This window comes from Mytilus galloprovincialis, chromosome 2 (genome assembly GCF_965363235.1).
Source record: "Mytilus galloprovincialis chromosome 2, xbMytGall1.hap1.1, whole genome shotgun sequence".
NCBI lineage: Eukaryota > Metazoa > Mollusca > Bivalvia > Mytilida > Mytilidae > Mytilus > Mytilus galloprovincialis.
In genome coordinates, this window is record NC_134839.1 from 109,922,430 (window position 1) to 109,944,992 (window position 22,563).

A 22,563-nucleotide genomic window follows, 5' to 3' on the forward strand; every position below is an offset into this window, starting at 1 on the left:
TCTCATTGGCACTCATATCACAACATCTTCTTATATATCTACTTATCTTAAAAACAAACATACAAACTTCCAACTATATATCTTGACATCTGTTTATATTAGTTCCCTTAAAGTTTGTCTTGATGAAGAAATACAATTCAACTTTTTTAATCTAATTTAAACAATATTTTATAAACTTACTTTAGAACTATTCCACCTTGTAGTGTAAACTGTTCTTCTTTTCCCCATGCATATTTCAGTAGAGATAGTTGTACTTGTAGCTTTTCTATACTGATACTCATAGTGTAATGACAGGGATCAATTGCTATGTGTGTACTAAGAGTATGGCTGATTAACTTTATGTCTGTACAACAGGTTAAGGCTGAACAATCAGTCGGCACTACACAGGATACTGATGATGGTAAAGTTAATGACAAATCACTACTTGGGCAATCTAAAAAATATCAAATCAAAATCAATTATAACAAGAAGTAATTGTAACAGGATGCTGTTACGAAGTCTCCCAAACAAAGCTCCCATAACTCGCCATTTATATGGTCCCATGTTCATTTGATTTGATTTTTTGTCCAATACAAGAATATATATGGCTTACAGGTGGGGATCTCCACCATTTACAAGTATTCAAACAGGAGGGGATGGTGGTGACCCCCAGGGACTTTACCTACATTTCATTTGATTTGTTTTATTGTCCCATACAAGAATATATGTGGTTAAGGGGTGGGGATGTTGACCGTTTACAAGTTTTCAAACAAGAGGGGGTGGGGTGACTCCCTTGGATCTTCCCTTTAATTTCATTTCATTTGTTTTATTGTCCCCTACAAGAATATATATGGTTTAGGGGTGGGGATCTGGACCGTTTACAAGATAATAGCACATTCTCAAATTGAACAGGGTGGGGGGCAACCCCCAAGAACTTCCATTTAATTTCATTTGATTAGTTTTATTGTCCCATATAAGAATAGATATGGTTTAGGGGTGGGGATGTTGACCGTTTACAAGTTTTCAAACAAGAGGGCGTGGGGTGAGCCCCTAGGGACATCACTTTTATTTCATTTCATTTGTTTTATTGTCCCCTACAAGAATATATATGGTTTAGGGGTGGGGATCTGGACTATTTACAAGATAATAGCACATTCTCAAATTGAACGTGGTGGGGATGACCCCCCCCGGGGACTTCCCTTTAATTTCATTTAATTTGTTTTATCGTCCCATTGAAGAATATATATGGTTTAGGGGTGGGGATCTGGACCGTTTACAAGATAACAGTACATTCTCAAATTGAACGGGGTGGGGGTGACCCCCAGGAACTTCCATTTAATTTCATTTGATTAGTTTTATTGTCCCATACAAGAATAGATATGGTTTAGGGGTGGGGATGTTGACCCTTTACAAGTTTTCAAACAAGAGGGGGTGGGGTGAGCCCCTAGGGACATCACTTTTATTTCATTTCATTTGTTTTATTGTCCCCTACAAGAATATATATGGTTTAGGGGTGGGGATCTGGACCGTTTACAAGATAATAGCACATTCTCAACTTGAAAGTGGTGGGGATGACCCCCCCGGGGACCTCCCTTTAATTTCATTTGATTTGTTTTATCGTCCTATTGAAGAATATATATGGTTTAGGGGTGGGGATCTGGACCGTTTACAAGATAATAGCACATTTTCAAATTGAACGGGGTGGGGATGACCCCCAGGGACTTCCCTTTAATTTCATTTGATTTGTTTTATTGTCCCATTCAAGAATATATATGGTTTAGGGGTGAGGATCTGGACCGTTTACAAGATAAAAGCACATTCTCAAATTGAAGGGGGTGGGGATGACCCCCAGGGACTTCCCCTATATTTCATGTGATTTGTTTTATTGTCCTATAATCATTTCTGAAGACTGCATGTATCTATCACTTACAGTTTTCAAGTTATATTCATTTGAAAATTTTAGAAAATAAAATCCCATAGGGTTCTATAGTAAACCCCTTCCTCCTTTCTACCCCCCAAAATACCCTTTAATAGACCCCAATGCACAAACGAAAGATTGATGGCTCACCTGGACATATTAGTCTACCATATTATGAAATCATAAGTCCATCTGACAAGCGGTTTTGGAGAAACGCTGCGGACAAGTTCATTTTTTAAAGTGGCGGAAGAGGAAGAGGAAGAGGAAGAGGAAGAAGAATAATAAAAATAATAAGAACTGACCAAAAACAATAAGTCTCCAAACTTTGTTTGGGAGACTTAAATATGGAATTCTAAAATATAAATTTTAATACTGTATGGTTACAAAGCACTCTTATCAATTACAGTGACAAAAATGAAAAAGTCCTCACATGTAACTCTAAGAAAAAATAATTCAATTCTGTCCAAAATAGGCATTGGATATATTCAATCTGTTTAGAATCTTAAATATTGCTTGTTTGGGGTACTGATGACATATCTAGTTACTGCTGAAAGAATTTAATGGATATATGTCATTCAGTAGACCAGAAGCTTGAAAATATTAAAACTTGCCAATAAATATAGGACGGGCAAAACTCCAAATCAGTGTAAAATCAAAGAACAAAATTGGAATCAAATTGAAGGAAAACTGTTGGAGGCAAGCAGACAAGGATCTATCCAATTTAAAAATAGGGTATCAACACACACAAGTCATATAAAAGGGGAATTCAAACCCTTGAAACACCCCCAACCCTTGAAACACCCCCTGGATGTGGCACTGGTAGGGATGAAAAAAGCTCAGCAAAATTAACCAGATGCTCCGCAGGGCGTAGCTTTATACGACCGCAGAGGTTGAACTCTGAACGGTTGGGGCAAGTATGGACACAACATTCAAGCTGGATTCAGCTCTAAATTTGGATTGTGATTAAATAGTTGACACAGCATAGGTTTCTGACACAGAATGAATGTGTTCTAATGAACTTAAAATTTTTGTTTTCTCTTAGAGCAATTCACTATGCTGTTGAATATTAATCCTCTCAAAAAAATGTTTGAAGAAATTTTCTTTTTTATTTATGAAATTTCAAATGAGAAAAATTGAACCCAATTTTTTTAATCACATCCCCCTTTCCCTTATTCCAAAATTAAAATTTCTAATGGAGTTTGCAACAATAACTACTCATTTAAATACATCATAAAATATTAAGATGTAAAAAAACTGCTTGTTATCACTGAATGGTAAAGATTATTTTAATTTATCAGTTGGTAGTAAAAAGTGAATATACATTGTATATTGTATATAACAAAGATTTAAATTGATTCTGGACAAAGAAAGATAACTCCAATTAAAAAAAAATCTTGCTATTGCACAATATTGTGCAATTTGATATTTCTTGCTTACTATTCTGGACAAAGAAAGATAACTCTAATTAAAAAAAAATTTGCTATTTCACAATATTGTGCAATTAGATATTTCTTGCCATTGCGCAATACTGTGCAATTGAAAAGACTTGCTATTGCACAATACTTAATATAATAATTTTAGATCCTGATTTGGACCAACTTGAAAACTGGGCCCATAATAAAAAATCTAAGTACATTTTTAGATTCAGCATATCAAAGAACCTAACTGATTCATTTTTTGTCAAAATCAAACTAAGTTTATTTTTGGACCCTTTGGACCTTAATGTAGACCAATTTGAAAACGGGACCAAAAGTTAAGAATCTACATACACAGTTAGATTCGGCATATCAAAGAACCCCAATTATTTAATTTTGATGAAATCAAACAAAGTTTAATTTTGGACCCTTTGGGCCCCTTATTCTGTTGGGACCAAAACTCCCAAAATCAATACCAACCTTCCTTTTATGGTCATAAACCTTGTGTTTAAATATCATAGATTTCTATTTACTTATACTAACGTTATGGTGCGAAAACCAAGAAAAATGCTTATTTGGGTCCCTTTTTGGCCCCTAATTCCTAAACTGTTGGGACCTAAACTCCCAAAATCAATACCAACCTTCCTTTTGTAGTCATTAACATTGTGTTTAAATTTCATTGATTTCTATTTACTTAAACTAAAGTTATTGTGCGAAAACCAAGAATAATGCTTATTTGGGCCCTTTTTTGGCCCCTAATTCCTAAACTGTTCAAACCAAAACTCCCAAAATCAATCCCAACCGTTCTTTTGTGGTCATAAACCTTGTGTCAAAATTTCATAGATTTCTATTAACTTAAACTAAAGTTATAGTGCGAAAACCAAGAAAATGCTTATTTGGGCCCTTTTTGACCCCTAATTCCTAAAATGTTGGGACCAAAACTCCCAAAATCAATACCAACCTTCCTTTTGTGGTCATAAACCTTGTGTTAAAATTTCATAGATTTCCATTCACTTTTACTAAAGTTAGAGTGCGAAAACTAAAAGTATTCGGACGACGACGACGACGCCAACGTGATAGCAATATACGACGAAAAATTTTTCAAATTTTGCGGTCGTATAAAAACCTATAAATTTTTACAAAGCATGCTCTAGTTACTTACCATTTCTCCAGCCAGTAAGAAAAGGATCCTTGGTTCTGTCACACTGGTTATCTAGGAAGAATTCTGTTAAACCAAGTTTATCCAATAAAGTCTGGGTTACAGATGCTGATAATTGTTCTGATAATTCTTCTTTCTGTTCCTCCAGAAACTTTGTAAGTGAAAACTCTGTAAAGAAAATTAATGAGAATTTCTTAAGTTTTCTGACTAGCAGTATACTAGTAATGAGAGATTCTAACAATTTAACAAGGACTGTGAAAGTACATCAATATCTCATGTATATGAGTAATTCTTGGACAGTGGAAGTGTTCATAGTTAAGAAATATTACAGATGTTAATATATACTAATACAGAATAACAGATCATTAATTGGAATCAATTGAAAATATAATAAAATTTTAATTATTTTGTCAATTTAACTTTTTCACAACAATCCAGTTGTAACCAACTAAACTTAAATACTTGACTTTAATACTAATGTATGCCATATACAATGTTTGCATTTTTGTTTTATTGAAGTATTATAGGACTTACCAGGTATTTTAAATCCTGTTCCCCAATTACAGAAAACTTTTGGAAGTTTATAATGATCAAACACCTTCATACTTAAATAGCAGGTCTTCTTTGATTCAAAACAGATACTTATATTAAGGCTTATCTGGTATTCAGATGTTACTGTCAAATCATCTATAACATATCTGTAATAAACAAAAACAAACATGGGTACAGCTAATATTTTTTTCTGAAAATAAAATTAGTCTTTTAAAAATTTATATTTTCTGTGAAAACAGCCAAAGGGGTCTGAAAGAATAATTGCAAATGTGTGTTAGGGGTCATCCATAATTGTCAACCATTTTCCAAAGTGTACAAAACACACATGTTTTCAGACCCCCACCCTCCCTCAAAAAGTGTACATCAACCATTTTCAAAGTTCATGAGAGGAATCAATCATTCTTAATAAAAAGCAGATCCTGTCTATTATAGTTTGGTTTAATATAGAAATTTGCATTGAAAATAAACTGAAACATATCTTACAAAAAAATTGTACAGTAAAACTGTTGATTTTTTTAACCCCCTCCCCTCAAGTGTAAATTTTGTAAACTTTGGAAAATGGTTTATAATTATGGATGACCCCTTACCCTCTGTAATAATAGATTGAACTATTTTCAGTCTATTACAGGTGTATATATGCTATTTCAATTAAAACTTAAAATGCATTCAACAGTATCAAAAAATCAAAAGATCATAGTATTAACATTGAGTTACCATATATAAAACATTTTACAATTTTAGACAAATCAAGAAGGAATATTATAACTCTTTTACAGGTATTTGCAACAATAGTCAATTAAATTACACCTTCATATGATGGTAGTCAGTGCTATTAAAAAGTAATATCAAATTAACACCAGTATTGATTTTCCATTATTTTGAGACAATTCTAATTACATACTTCAAGGGGTGATTGAAATAATATCAATTATCATCCTTGACCAACATGAGATGTAACCAGGCCTACAATTTATATAATTTGTGATTTAAGGTGGCTCATGGGTCTAAATAAAAAAAATATTTTAATATAGGATTTCGTTATATTTTTCTACAAATGAACTTTATCTTATACATAATAGAAAAATAAAATAAAAAGATGGGGTCACTGTTTCTTTACGCTCACAATGTGCCTTCGAAAGAAGCATACAATTTTGTAAAGATACTTTTTTCTGTTGAACTATAATGGGAGAAAAAAAGGTAATTTCAAAATAAAAAAAGAACTAAATTACAGAAATCGCTCAAATTTTACAAAAGTTAAGTTTCAGTACAGCTTATTTGAAAATGAAAATAAAAAATATGGCTCATCGATGAGTTAACAAAGATATTTCAATTTTAATGCCAAAAACATAGCATTTTTGCATCAAAGGGAGATAATTTGGAGCTTTTTCAATGATATATACAATTTAAAAGTCATCTGGGGCCAACACAAATTGATATTTATGAATTATTTTTGTTCCATATGATAAAGTAACATCTATTAAAGGTAATAAATAAAATTTGTAATGAAAAAAAAATTTTTATACCCTCCAGCCTCCTTAAGTCAGATACAAATATTGGATCTAACAAAACCTATACTGCTGTGGGGCAGATAGTATTTCTAAAATATTTTGTGAAGAGCAAAATACGAAATTTGCATTGATTAACACTATACTTAACTGAAATTCCTATATCAAATTTGAAGTTCAGGGTACATAGAATGAAATGAGAATGTGGAAATGGAATTGTCATGAAAAAAAAATTGTTTAATGCAGAAATTAAGTTATATAGCTGTATAGAGACAGATCCCAGCACCTTAATTGCAAATATACAGCTATCTTTATTCTTATCAATAGTTGACTTAGAGCAATAAAAAACTGATCCAACAAGATGTCTATATATTACTTACTCAAGTCTGACAACATTCATCAAATATCTTTTCTCAAGTGTACCTGGATAAAAAAAAATAGAAAACAAAAATAAGATACAGACATTTAGAAAAGGTCTATATCACAAACATTTTTGCTAAAGTATATATTATAATAGGGTTCTTTAATGTTTCAGCAGTTACTTATTTCTTAACCTAATAAAATCTGATCACATTTCGTACGTGTGAATCTGTAGGCTTCTTATGGAAGAATTGTCTATCAATGATTGGTTTTCCAGATTTCAATATGTAATGCAAGTTCTGTCACAAGTTTACACTTCTATATTTGCTTTACTCATTTTTATGTGTGTATTTTATGCCATGCATACATTCAAACAATTATTTTGGTACAGTAAATTCAGAAATTATTGTGATGTTTTTATTGCAAAAAATGTGACAGGGTTATAAATGCATCAATTAAAACTCACACATTGAAATTTTTTTATATGAAATAAACATAATTTTTCTCAAAATTGCCAAAATTAAAATAATAATTGCATTTTAGTTGCTTTTGATGTCCTTGTTTACTTAAACTAACCAACAAATTTATAGAATTGAAACTTTTGGTGAAAGAGAAATATATTTAGATCATTTTGAGTCAAAATGTACTTGTGAGTTTGCATTAAAAGTTGAAGATTAATGTGCTACCCAGTATACTAATTTAAGATTTTCAGAAAACCAGGGGTTATTTTTGAAGTACCTCTTTTTCAAGGTCAGTTTTTTTCTTAGAAGGCTTTAAATGCATGTTGAAAATTGGCATGTAGAAAGCTGATACATTTACAATTCAGAATATACCTGGTTTCTATGAAGTTAAACTTAAGGTAAAATATTTAGAAAGCTGTGAAAATTGGAAAATTTGGTTGAACAGATAGAGATATTTAATTGGTGGTCTGAGTCCGTCTGACACCTATACCATAAAGCATTGCATTTTCCAAATAAGTATGGTACTTTATAAGTAAATAATATTATTCTTAATGAACTATATGCAACTTTTTTCTAAGATCTCACCGAACTTGTAGTCTAGAATGTTTATTTCCTGTTTTAACTTTTCAATACTAAATCTTATTTTCTGTTGACAAGCATCCATTTCAATATTGGTAAAGAACGATCTTTTCAGGAAATCCACGTTGACACAACAGCTGATATTAGTGCATGTGTCATGTAGATTACAAACTGTAGAACTTGGTAAAGCTGGCAGGGATAAATCCTGTCTACATTCTGAAAAACATAATTTTGATTGTCAAAAACTTCAACAAACTTCAGACAAGTTTCTTGTTTGAATGTATATTTTAAAAATTACTTTCAACTGCAACAGTACTAAAGTTCGATGCATGAATACAAAAAATTATAAGTGTTTAACTCCTGCAAAAAAATGCAGAAACAATTATGTTGATTTACCTTTTAAATCCAAAAGTCCAAAAAATATTTACTGCTTAATTGTGATTGATTTTTAATACTTAAATGTACATTATACATCTATATAAGGAAACAAAACCGTACCAGATTTCCAACCATTTAAGTTAGGTGTAAAGGTGGCTGATGTAAGGGAGCAAGGATCCTCTCTTAGGTAACCAGCTATTCCAAGATCTTCATATAACTTCTCCTTGAATGAATCTGTCAAGTTACTCACTAATTCTCCAGCCATGGCAGTGTACTTCTCCAAAGAAAAGTCTACAAAGGTTAAATATAGAATTAACAATGTTGTCAATTATTTAAATAAGCACAACACTTCAATGCAATTTTCTTTAAAACCTGTTTCACTGATTTTTGCTTTAAATCTTATCTTTTTTTCTTTCCATTTGTCACTAATATGTCTTTTACCAAGCATTTACCCAAGAATTTTCCTAATTGTATACATTTTTTTTTTAAACATAACTAATTGCATCTGGCATGTTATATTTCAATTCTTTTTGGGCAACACTTCATTTTGAGTCCTCTGCCCAGTCAGAGTTTCAACTATGACAATTTCTTTGGAGAATCAGAGGCAATGATTTGGATTTCAACAACTAATGCTCAAGTACCGAACATAAACTGCAGGATAAAAACAATAAATATGCTTTGTTAGAAATATAAAATGTATCTGAACTCTCTGCAAAACAGGAGAAAAGCTCAGCCAGTCTTACTTTTCTTCCTGTTTCTAGCTTGTACCAATAAATTTATATTTTCCAATAATGTACATATATTGAATATTTATCCTACATGGGTTCCTTTTTCATTTCTTTGTGTATACCTGTCTCTGAAAAATCTAGAGGCACTTTTTTCTACTGAAAAGTTTTAAATACAAATCTATACTATTAAACAAGAAGACCTCATTTTTGGTGTCGCTTCTCTTCTTTCCACAATAAATTAATCAACACGCCTCTGTGTCCTATAGGTACAGTGCATAGTCGCATTTGTCATCCATTCATATGATTATTCAGATTGAGTTATTTTAGGAGAAAAACGAGAAAAAAGGCATCCGGGTATTGTCCCGTCATTGTACGAAATTTTAAGTCAGATTAGACTTCCGGTTTGCGTTTTTCTGTATACTTTGAACATACATATACTACGAATAAAGTGTATTTTCAGAATTTTATCTGCTATCATTTTCAAGTTTACTATCCACGGCAGTCACAGAGTTAATTAAATAGAGAGGGTCTGTATACTATATCAATGATCACCATGGATCGATTAGTAAACTTAGAATTGAAAGTAAATACGCTTTATTTATATAGTAATGAATGTTCATAATATACAGATAAGCGCTAAAATTATTCATGTGAACTTTTGATACTTTTTCTCCAGTCATTAAATCTTTTACAAAATTCATTGATTACAAAAAAAAAGAAGATGTGGTATGATTGCCATGTTGAGACAACTCTCCACAAGAGACCAAAATGACACAGAAATTAACAATTATAGGTTACTGTACGGCCTTCAACAAAGAGCAAAGCCCGTACCGCATACTCAGCTTCAAAAGGCCCCGAAATGACAATGTAAAACAATGCAAACGAGAAAACTAGTGGCCTTATTTATGTACAAAAAATGAACGAAAAACAAATATGTAACACATAAACAAACGACAACCACTGAATTACAGGCTCCTTATTTAAATAAATGTTGATAACATACTAAATGTATGTTCATATTGAAATTGATAGAAAACCAAAAATTGGGAACTTTGGAAATAAAGGTGGAGGGTAAAAAAAACATTTTCCTGTCCCCAATAACCTATGACTTATGATACTTTTGCTGAAATTCTCCAGTCATTCTAATAACAAAGTTGTTCCAACAACACTTTACATACTGATACTTTAAACTACGCTCTGAATGCCCGGGATTTCGCGGGTGTGTTCTAGTGCTTATAAAGAAAAGCTGATATATGTCAATGAGGCAGCAAAGAGAAATAACCAAAATATACCTAGAAGTCAGCATACAGTCCTTAATAAGACACTGGTAATTACATAAAAACATGTGCCCCTCTTCTATTATAGACAAGGCAAATAGATCTCATGTAGATTATAGATCATATGTACACTTCTTACCTGGTATAGAAAAACCTGCTTCCCAGTCACACATAATCTTTGGAATTATGGTATCTTTAAACAACACTGCATGGTATAAACAAGGTCCAACAGATTCAATACAAACGCTGAGGTTCACATTGACCTTATACTTTCTCTGGGACTGTAAATCTTCTATATTGTAACTGAGAAAAAAAGATTGTTTTATCAAACAAGAGTGCTCACGTCGAAATGTCTCACCTTCTTTACTTATCATTGATATTGTGTTGATAGTCCTAAATATAAAGCTTTATTACAACTGTCACATAAACTTAACATTAACCAAGAAAAGTAAACATTGACAGATGAACCATGAAAATGAGGTCGAGGTCAAATGAAACATGCTAGGCAGGCATATTCAGCTAACAATTCTTCCATACAACAAATATAGTTGACCTATTGCTTATGGTTTAAAAAACACAAAAACTTAACACTGAGCAATGAGCAATGAACCGTGAAAATAAGGTCAAGGTTTTACCAAATATTAAACCTTCACAACTGACATATAGATCATAGAATATTTCCATGCACCAAATATAGTTTTACTACATATATATTGCATATACTATTAGAAAAAAAAAACAACTCAAAAACTTAACATTGACCACTGAACCATGAAAATGAGGTTAAGGTCAAATCAAACATGAGCGACTGACATAAACATCATAGAATATTTCCATACACCAAATATAGTTGACCTATTGCATATAGTATTAGAAAAAAAGACCAAAACTAAAAAAAACCTAACTTTGACCACTGAACCATGAAAATGAAGTCAAGGTCAGATGACGCCTGTCAGTTAGACATGAGCACCTTACAATCACTCTATACACCAAATATAGTAGACCTATTGCATACAGTATAAGAATAAAAACACACCAAAACACAAAAACTTTACTATAACCACTGAACCATGAAAATGAGGTCAAGGTCAGACGACACCTGCCAGTCGGACATGTACACCTTACAGTCCTTTCATACACCGAATATACTAGACCTATTGCTTATAGTATTTGAGATATGGACTTGACCACCAAAACTCAACCTTGTTCACTGACCCATGAAATGAGGTTGAGGTCAAGTGAAAACTGTCTGAAGGGTATGAGGACCTTGCAAGGTACACACATACCACATATAGTTATCCTATTACTAATAATAAGAGAGATCTTAACACAATTTTTTTTTTTTTTTCAAGTAGTCACTGAACCATGCAAATGAGGTCAAGGACATTGGACATGTGACTGACAGAAACTTCGTAACATGAGGCATTCATATACAAAGTATGAAGCATTCAGGTCTTCCACCTTCTAAAATATCAAGCTTTTAAAAAGTGAGCTAACGCCGCCGCCGCTGCTGCCGGATCACTATCCCTATGTCAGGCTTCCTACGACAAAAGTCGCAGGCTCAACAAAAATCTCTATAACTTTTTAACATACACAAACATGTATAAGAAACAATGTCAATATAACTTCGTTTAATTAATGAACCTGACTATAAAACCAATCTATTCACCATAAATTTCCAAGTCATTTATGTATGATTAAAAAGTTTTGATGTTTGCTTGAATTCACGACGCATGTTTGGTAATAAAACAGCACACTAAATATAAATGGTGAAACTCGTTACTGAATTGTATTTATCAGACAGACATTAACAAAAACATTTCAGTTAAAAAAAAGCTATGTCTGAACATAGCAATAAATATCATACATTATATGGTTCGCTATTGATCCCCTATGGATACATAGACGGTTAGTAAAATCCATAGGGGGTGAGGCCAGAGGCAGAATCCCCTTTAGATTTTATTCACCCTCTATGGTTTGTAGGGGGTTAAAAGTTAACCACATATTGTATAATATTCATTGCCATGTTCAGACATGTTCATATAACATATTTATCACACACTGGATAAATGCTGGGGTTTGTTGAAAAATAAACAATGAAACACAACAACATTAATAGATGACCTCACCATTAACAATAGAAGTGACGTCATGAACCCCCTATGAAATTTACTTGCCCCCTAATGATCCATAGGGGGTCACCATGCGACGCTTTAAACCAATCAAAATTTGATAATTTACCTGCAGTGCCATAATGTTCACTATTGTCATCAATTTATTATGATAATATTACCTTCTTTCATCATAACAAATTTTGAAGAGAAATTTTCTGTCATTTATTTAACTCACCCTACTCTAACAAATCCTTTTAGATTAAAGTTCTTTGTAGTACCTGTCAAATGAAAATAGAATATTCATCGTTTTAAAATTGATCCTGTATATTTTTTATTATGTAAACCATAGACTTAAAAAAAAAAAAAATACTCCTTAAGAAATATTTTTAAATTGCTTTCCATCATTGTCAATTTTATATGCAATAAATAATAAACTGTTTGAATCTGGAATAATTTTAAATACTGGAAAATTGATGAGAAATGTATGTTGAAAACTATCCCAATGGAGAGTTCACTGATATTTCAGTATGAACTAACCAAACCCTCCTTAATTAAGGAGATTAAGATTATGCTTACCAAATTCATAGTTTATAAGACTAACAGGATCTATTTTTAGCTTCTCTATTCCAACAGTAAACATATTGTCACATGTGTTTATGTCAATGTAGGCATGGAATGATCTGTGAAGAAAGTCCACCTCTATACAACAATCAATAGCAGTACAATGGTCTGGTATTCTACAGGTCGCTGGTATAGACAGTGGTTTTAATGGTACACCCAGTGGACAATCTACAATATACAACAATATATTTATTATCTACAAGTCACTGGTATAGACAGTGGTTTTAATGGTACACCGAGTGGACAATCTACAATATTACAATATACAACAATATATTTATTATCTACAGGTCGCTGGTATAGACAGTGGTTTTAATGGTACACCGAGTGGACAATCTACAATATACAACAATGTAATTGTTACCAGCAAACATGGAAATCAAAACTTTGCCCTATTTATAAATGCAACATGCTAGTAAGAGAAGCAGAAAATATCTGTTTGTTATGTGTTCAGTTGAATCAAGGAAGGATAAATCATTAGACATTTGAGTCAAGTAAATAACAATAACCTACCTTTCTTCCAGCCATTAACAGCTGGACTATATATAGAACTAGACCTCTCACATGGATTCTCCTCCAGTAAATGTCCTATACCCATTTCCTCTAATAATTTCTGCCCTATTAGTTTTGTCATGTCGTCTTTTGATGGGAGAGATACTGTCTGCAGGAATGACTGTAGAGAAAAATCTGAAAGATGACAGAAAATGAAAGTTTTATTTCATGGCAGATTTGTATGGTCCAAGACTGCATAATTCAAGTTTTATATACTGTGGATTCATTTTTATTCATAGGATTCCAAGTTTTGTAGGTTTTCAAGAGAACAGGTAAATAACGAGTTCAATGTTCAGTGAATTACAAATGCTCTTTAAGCTTTGTGTGCAGTGATTAGCAAAAGCATGAAATCAAATATCCATAAATTCAAGTTTTCTTTAATCCATGAAAATGAATGAATCCACAGTAACAAATCATTTAGAATCCAATGTAACCACTACATCTATCTTTTAATGACAAATTGTTGTAATAATGTCAATCAAACTTATTTTTTGGACACTAAAAACAAACTTGATGTTATATTTATAAGATGACTTGACAATAGCTGATAATGTTTATTTTTCTAAGACTTCTTACCACTCACTAACTAGATGTGTCACGATGAGATTAAAACATTTGATTGAAAACAGTCAACTATGAACTTAATAACTCTGTGAAAATTAAGTTATCTGGATTGAGTTTACAGGCCAAAAAAGCAAGCTACAACCACGATAATTGTTACCTGGTATATAGAATCCAGTATTCCAATCACATGGTATTTTTAGAATCATTGTGTTGTGTAATAGTTGAGAATGGTACAGAATTGTATCATCGTCCAGCTTGACCGTCAAGTTCAGGTTTACTCTGACTTCATCCTCAGTATTATCTAATGTGTAGCTGATAAAGAAGAAACAAGATACTCAAAAACTCTAGCATTTTTTTTTAACATAAACCACTGCATATGGACATATTCTACAATTGCTGATAATGATGCATCCAAATTGTCTTTGTTTATAAGATATTCAAAGTTCATGCAAAATTCACAGACAACATCAAATTTCATTGATTGAATTTGAAAGCAGTTTGAAGGTACACATACATTTCATTTAAGTAAGCAGAAAAAAATCATTCCCCAATATAAAGCTAGAGGCAGATGATGACTTCGATATTGTTTTTATGATCAATAAGGTGAAACCAAAGGCAGATTTTTTTCTATGAATATATATTTTGACTGAAAATCAAAATTGATATTGCCATTATTGGACTAAAATTTCAGGGCAAAATAAATGTGAAATAGGTTATAACTTAAATTGAAATGAATTGGTGACACATAACTAAAAGTAAAACTGACCAATGAAAAACAAGAATGTGTCCCTAGTATACAGATGCCCCATCCGCACTATCAATTTCTATGTTCAATGGACTGTGAAAATGGGAGAAAATCTATAAGTTGGCATTGAAATAAGAAAGATCATATCATAAGGAACATGTGTTCTAAGTTTCAAGTTGATTGGACTTCAACTTCATCAAAAACTAACTCAATCAAAAACTTTAACCAAAATCTTTAACCTGAAGTGGGACGGACGAAAGGCGCACAGACAAACAAACAGACGCCCAGACCAGAAAACATAATGCCCATAAATGGGGCATAAAAATAACTGATGAATGGTAAAAGGACTGTTCAAAGAGGTATATTTATACATATTATTAACAATTAAAAAGCTCTGGTACTTATAATGTAAATAATGAAAAAATATCTAATTTTGCCTCCTGTTATAACTTACTCTAATGTAACAAAACTCAGAAGCTTCAGCTGTCCATCAACATCTGAAAAGACAATAGAAATTTGAATGCTTGGAATATAAACCATTCATTAAAATGATTTCTGAGACCAAATTCCATTAATATCAATGGGTAAATAATATTTATTGTAATTTGTCAAAAATAATTGAAGAAAAAATGCATAAGAAAATTGAGTACATTGGTCAAAAGATGATAAACATGAGGCCCACTTTCATAATTGTCATAGGCCAGAGTGACCTGTAGATGTCATCAGCTAATCATGAAAACAATATTGGTCACTCCCCTTCTTCTCCCAACTTAAAGACACAACAAAGATTTATATAATAATAGGTACCCAGTTTGCTGTCAATGACTAATTCTTTCTTTAGTTTCTCTACAGCATAAGAAATCTTTCTGGAACAGATATCTAAATCCATGGACAAATGAACATTCCTTTTCAGGAATTTGACGTAGACACAGCATTGAACAGAAGAACAGTTTGGATACATAACACAGTTAAAGTCAGTTGGTAGGTCTGGTAGTGTCATGTTAGGATTGCCACACTCTGAAATAAAAAAATATATAACATCCATGATGAGGTCTATTTTATTTTTTAAATTTCTAGACATTCATATAATATGTTTGTAAAGAAAGGAATTTCCAGAGAATTTCATAGTGTGAAAAGTGAGCTTTTTTGATTGAGTTAAGTCTGCCAATTGATATTTTATCGTATGTTTTTCTTTGTTGTGATGTTATGCCATTGTTTCAGAAAAAGGGAGAAGGTTTGGATCCATTAAAACGTTTAATCCCGCTGCAAATGTTTGCACCTGTCCTAAGTCAGGAATCTGATGTACAGTAGTTGTCGTTTGTTTATGTAATATATACGTGTTTCTCGTTTCTCGTTTTGTTTATATAGATTAGACCGTTGGTTTTCCCGTTTGAATGGTTTTACACTAGTAATTTTGGGGCCCTTTATAGCTTGTTGATCGGTGTGAGCCAAGGCTCCGTGTTGAAGGCCGTACTTTAACCTATAATGGTTTACTTTTTAAATTGTTATTTGTATGGAGAGTTGTCTCATTGGCACTCACACCACATCTTCCTATATCTTTTTACTCGCCAAGAAGCCACAAGGTTTATTCAGGCTTCATAAATTTGAGGAATATTAAATCTCATATTAATCGAACTTTAACTTAAAACTGCAGCTTCAGTAGAAGCCATTATACGGTGACTTATAGTTGTTAGTTTCATTTGGTCTCTTGTGGAGAGTTGTCTCATTGGCAATTATACCACATCTGCTTTCTAATAATCATACCTACTCTATTTTCCATATAGATTAGAAAATGTTATCATTACCCACAAACTGAAATGCTTAGTGCCTATTGACACAGTTGTGGATTAAGATATATTTATACATCTTTATTTTGAGTGTTATTATGAGAACATACGATTGTTCCATCCACTACTGTCCGTATCATAGATTTGTCTGTCACATTGTGGATCCAGTAGGTATTCTGTGATTCCCATCTTTTCCATCACCTGTGATAGGAGCACCTCTGGTAAGTTGTCAGCTATTGTCACTCCACTGTCTTGTAATAACTTAGATGGGGAAAACTCTGAAATATATTAACATGAATTTTTTTTTTTTTTTTTTTATTTCACTATAAATGATCACTTAAACATCAGCTAAAGGTAGTGTTGTTCCGATGATCGGAATAAGTCGGAAATCAGTTGGTTGGGCCTCACGATGTCGATAATCGATTGGGATTTTGTTCAATCGATTGTCGCTATAGTTTCCGGACTTTTTGCGTATCAACTTCCGGTCCGTTTGCGGTTAGAATTTTATTTGCTCAGTCAAACAAATTGCAACAAAAAATATCAGTGGATGACAATAACAATGTCAAACATCCTATAATTAAAGACAAAACCATTTTTTCCCCTTTAAAACGTGACAAAAGTATTGACTATATATATACAGATTGATCTTTAAAATAAATAACTTTGTATGAAATACTCTCTCAATACCGGATACTTGTTACTTGAGAGCGTACATGAAATCCTTCAGATTTTAGACAAAATAATTTCTTTACTTCATTAGAGCGTGTCGCAAATTGCCTTTTATTAATGTTTTATCCATTAGTAGCGTCAAAAGCGTCATATTCCTTCCCAAATTGCTTGTCAAACATCGTTTATGTTTGTAAATTTTCTGAAATTTGTCCGCCATTGAAATACATTAGAATCACGGATCGGATACGGTTCAACTATGTAATAATTCCGCATTTTTGCAATTATAAGTTCAGACGCTCGCTTGACACAATTGACAGAAAAATGATGATCATAAAGTGAAAAAAAAGCATTCTACACGAATTAACAGACATTGGCTGGATCCTCTTTGTTTACTGTATATATTTCAATGCAAATGCATTGTTTTATTTTTTTCTGTTAATCTTAAATTTCTTAAAGTAAAATACTTTATATATATCTTTTCTTACTGTGAAACATTCAAATGTTTATACTGCTAAGTTATTGCAATTATAATGTGAGTTACACCATTGAAATTTAGAAAAGTTAGTGTCACTCTTGGTAATTAATGTTGTAATTATGAGATAAAATATGTTCAATCTGAATCTGGATTCTAATTAATTCATTTTTATAATTGCTAAATAAAATATGAAAAGGAAACAGAAGATCAAATATTAACATATATAACTCTGCAATGAAATGGAATATACACATTAGACATGACCAATGAGACTAAAATGCATGATTTCATTTAAAAAAAGGGCAAAGTATTCTGATGCGATTATAACCGATAGTCGGTTGGTTGCTGTCAAACGATTGTAATAGATAATCGGTTGGTAATTTCAACCGATTATCCAACACTAGCTAAAGGTAATTCAATACTGAAAAGATCTGTCATTGATTTTTTTTGAAACTTAAACACAAAGTATATTTTGATATGCACTATAGGAATATGCAAAGACACATATACCTCCATGAATTTCTGTTAGAGATATTTCAGTTCACAATTTACAATTTTAATGTAAAAATTTTAAATTTACTTTTTGAAAACGAAAGGAGAATTTTTCACTCAAAGTGTTCTGTGATAAAAAAAAAAAAAAAAAGGCTATTAAGTGGAGGCTGAATGCAACAACATTTTTGAAAATCATACAATTATATTTCATAAAAAGCCCAAGACAGTTGCTTGCCAATACTCAAAATACTTGTTGTTATCTCAACGAGCCGGTACAGCTAAAGTGAGAAAAGCAATCAGGTTGAGATGACGAATGATAATCTATTCATCGCTATTTTTATCTATGAGGACATTGTTAATTTCATTGACAAAGGCATGCACCCCTTAGTTTTGAGGGAAATTTTTTCATGTGCTTAGAAAGGAAATTATCAGTCAGTAAGATCAAAGGAAAATTTCCTAAAACAGCCATAAAAATGCATATAGTAAAAAAATCTACTGTTGAAAATCTAGTTGTTTGAATGATGGTGCTAAAGAAGTGTATTTTTAAGTAACATCATCGTCCAGTAAATCCTGTCATACAACAAAAAAGGAGCAAGTTTCATATACGAAATAATTGACGACAGGAAAGTAAACCGTCTTCACTTGCCTCAAATTGTATGCCCCTGCATTAGGTTTTGATTGTTTAAATATATTTATCTTCGTTTTCCTTTGCAAATACTTTCAAGTCCCTCCAACCAATTTGCTCTATAAGATATCTCCTATTAATACAAATGTTTTCTTTGGATGCAAGACAAATAACCCCAAAGGCTTTTAACAAACTATTTACCTGAAAAGTCCATATTCCAGTTACAACCCAACTTCGGTAGGTATGAGTTCCTCAGAATTTCCAATGACATGATACATGGTCCTGAAGGTTCTAAACAAACTTTTATACTCATGTTCACTACATATTGCTTCTCTAAGTCACTAATTGAGTACCTAAAAATACCAGGAGAAAAATAAATTCTAATACAATTATCTCCCCTTGAAAAATCAGTGTTAATTACATACATACGAGCACATATATTGTAACAATGGTGATTCGATTTTGATTTTTTGTGTTTTAGCGCCACTTTTAAGCACCACTTTTGGACTATTTGTGGTGGCCACTTTTTATTGGTGGAGGATGCCGGAGTGCCTGGAAAAAAACCACTGACCTTCGATAGGAAAACTGACAATTCTAGTAAATTAAGATTAAAGTTGAGTCCACCTACAAGAGCTAGCTTTGAACTCACTACCTCAGTGTTGACTGGCTAGGGATAACAGTAGTAAAAACTTTGACCACTCCCCCAGGGAGGTCCCCAGCAATTGTAACAATTAAGGTAATATTGTCTTTATTGTATGGATAAATTAGGTGGGAAATCAGAAAACCTTAAATTTGTCTTAAAATTAACCAGCTAAATTTAAAACTTTGGTCATTAGAATTCAAAAGATGAAATGTTTTCATAAAAATGTTTCAAGTTAATTGTATAATATACAGTGTAATGCAATCAGTATTCTTAACCTGCATTACAAACTATGCATTAAAAGACTCAGAATTGTCAAAGGTATATTGGGTATTTTTTTAAAGGCCTATAACAATTTTACTACTAAGAGAGAACAAGGACTTATGTGAAAATGGTTTTCTTACATTTTAAAGCTACTTACTTTAATGTAATGAGTTTACTAAGCTGAACTGTCTGTTCTTTATCTATAAATACAAATAAATGTTGGTATGTAAAATAAACAGAATGTCGGAAAGTAGGTTAAAATAAAAAATCTTAATATGATACAAGTTTTCCCTTTCTTTGAAAAAGTACAAATTTCAGCAATTAAGAGAATTAAATAAAAGTAACTTACATGCAATTGTAAGTACAGCATCACCTTAAAAACATTAATAATACATACCAAACTCAAAATCAAAGTATGCCTTATGTACAGCTAAATTCTCTATACCAATATCCATCCTGTGGTTACAACCATCCAGTAAAACATATACATGGAATGTCTGTCTGATCTGTGGTATCTCTACACAACAATCTATACCTGTACAATAGTCTGTGAGGTAACAATTCATATTATCACCCAGGTCAAGTAAAGGTATGTTGCCTGGGCAAGCTGAAAGTAAAACATAAACATGGAATGTCTGACTGATCTGTGGTATCTCTACACAACAATCTATACCTGTACAGCAGCCTGTCAGGTAAATATTCATATTATCACCCAGGTCAGGTAAAGGTATGTTGCCTGGGCAAGCTGAAAGTAATTTCAAAAGATAAAGTACATACAGTATAAAGATATCAGACCATTTTATTGTAGATGTAAATTCTCATTTTAGATTATCTGGTTTTCAATTTATATCTTGTTTTCAAGTTTTATTTTAAACTAGTGAAACAGTTTATTTGTAAGAGTACAAACCATTTTTCCATCCACTGTGACTAGGGGTATACAACAATGAAGATCTATTACATGATGGGTTCTGTAAGTATTCTGATATACCAAGTTTTTCCAGTAATAAATCTTTGGCAAATGATGGAAGCTGCTCTGATATGTCCAGCTTCAAGTTTTCTGCCAATTCTTTCAGTGAAATATCTAAAAGGCAAGTACAAGTATATGTACAAGTGTGGAAATGTTAGAAATAATAAGAAAAGATAACGTGAAAATTAATTGATAAATATTAAAGAAGCATTTAATATCTACGGTTGAAGTACATTTTGTAAATAACAATAACAATAACAATAACAATATACTTTATTTGGAAACACTCAGACACATGTTTACATGTGCAACAAGAGGCAAAATACATAGTCATTATTATGGTTACTACAAAACAATATATAGGGGGAGGGTTGAGATCTCACAAACATGTTTAACCCCGCCGCATTTTTGCGCCTGTCCCAAGTCAGGAGCCTCTGGACTTTGTTAGTCTTGTATTATTTTAATTTTAGTTTCTTGTGTACAATTTGAAAATTAGTATGGTGTTCATTATCACTGAACTAGTATATATTTGTTTAGGGGCCAGTTGAAGGACGTCTCCGGGTGTGGGAATTTCTCGCTACATTGAAGACCTGTTGGTGACCTTCTGCTGTTGTTTTTTTCTATGGTCGGGTTGTTGTCTCTTTGGCACATTCCCCATTTCCATTCTCAATTTTATGCTAACGTAAATGTAAATAAAATACAAATGACGGAAAACCTTTTTTTCAATTCACAAATGATTTTTTATCAATATTTGATTTCTCATTGGAACAACTAGAACTTCTCTGAAACACCACTAATATCAAAATGACCTAATAAGAGGGCAGACACACAAAGTATTGATAAAAATAATATGGTTTTATTTTTATAGCATTGAATGACAATGCGTATAAAGGAGGGGCGAAAGATACCAGTGGGTCAGTCAAACTCATAGATCTAAAACAAACTGACAACGCCAAGGATATCAAAGAAAAAGACAAACAAAAGTACACAAGATATAACACAGAAAATTGAAAACTAAGCAACACAACCCCCATAAAAATGGGGGTGATCTCAGGTGCTCAGGAAGGGTAGGCAGATCCTGCTCCACACATGCCACCCGTTGTGTTGCTCATGTTATTACAAACCCAGTAAATAGTTTAATTCAGTTGGTCACATTCATAATCAAAGAGCTGAAAGCTCTGAAGAAAAATGACGCCACTGTCTCTAATATTGGGATATTTTTTATGCAAGTCTTGATTTTCACATACCGTAATTAGTTTAACAATGCAACATGTCTCGTAAGCATATAATTGATATTCGTATATGTGTGTGTGTGTGAAGTGAAGATGACAACTGGCTGTTTTTTTTTAAGACAAATGAATAGGTCAAGACTACCTGAATTGTACAAATTAATAAATACCATAGGAAGGCTTGTATATTTCTCACTCGTACATAGTCCAAACCCCCTTCTCCCACAAAATTTTAGGTAAATAATCTTTTTGTTACTGTTATCAAAGGTCTAATGAAACTCAGGTAATTTCTAAGAATTCTAGTCAAACCGGCACCTGGTTAAATTGGCACCTGGACAAATCGGCCCCCGGTATAGTCAATTCGTCACCCATGTTAAATATATATTTTTAACAGTATTTTAAGCAATTAGAGTAAAAATAAGAAAGGGATTGCCAGAATTTTTTTCAGTATTTAAGCAAAAAGAGTTAAATACCTAAGGAAGGGATTGTCCAAAAATATTACCTTTCA

General features: G+C 32.3%; 1 protein-coding gene across 1 annotated transcript in view; it reads right to left on the reverse strand.

Moving 5' to 3' along the window:
* The window catches only part of LOC143065355 (uncharacterized), a 179,438-nt gene that overhangs the window by 98,404 nt on the left and 58,471 nt on the right, over positions 1-22,563 (reverse strand). The window contains exons 47-64 of the mRNA XM_076238886.1: positions 20,767-20,940; positions 20,257-20,466; positions 20,017-20,059; positions 19,157-19,308; positions 16,805-16,972; positions 15,715-15,924; positions 15,362-15,404; positions 14,320-14,474; positions 13,560-13,733; positions 13,002-13,214; positions 12,661-12,703; positions 10,451-10,614; positions 8,427-8,597; positions 7,935-8,144; positions 6,909-6,951; positions 5,006-5,169; positions 4,475-4,639; positions 181-433 (exon numbers count right to left, since the gene is read on the reverse strand). Coding sequence (XP_076095001.1) covers positions 181-433; positions 4,475-4,639; positions 5,006-5,169; positions 6,909-6,951; positions 7,935-8,144; positions 8,427-8,597; positions 10,451-10,614; positions 12,661-12,703; positions 13,002-13,214; positions 13,560-13,733; positions 14,320-14,474; positions 15,362-15,404; positions 15,715-15,924; positions 16,805-16,972; positions 19,157-19,308; positions 20,017-20,059; positions 20,257-20,466; positions 20,767-20,940 — 2,755 coding nt within the window. The remainder of the gene's footprint in view (positions 1-180; positions 434-4,474; positions 4,640-5,005; positions 5,170-6,908; positions 6,952-7,934; positions 8,145-8,426; positions 8,598-10,450; positions 10,615-12,660; positions 12,704-13,001; positions 13,215-13,559; positions 13,734-14,319; positions 14,475-15,361; positions 15,405-15,714; positions 15,925-16,804; positions 16,973-19,156; positions 19,309-20,016; positions 20,060-20,256; positions 20,467-20,766; positions 20,941-22,563) is intronic.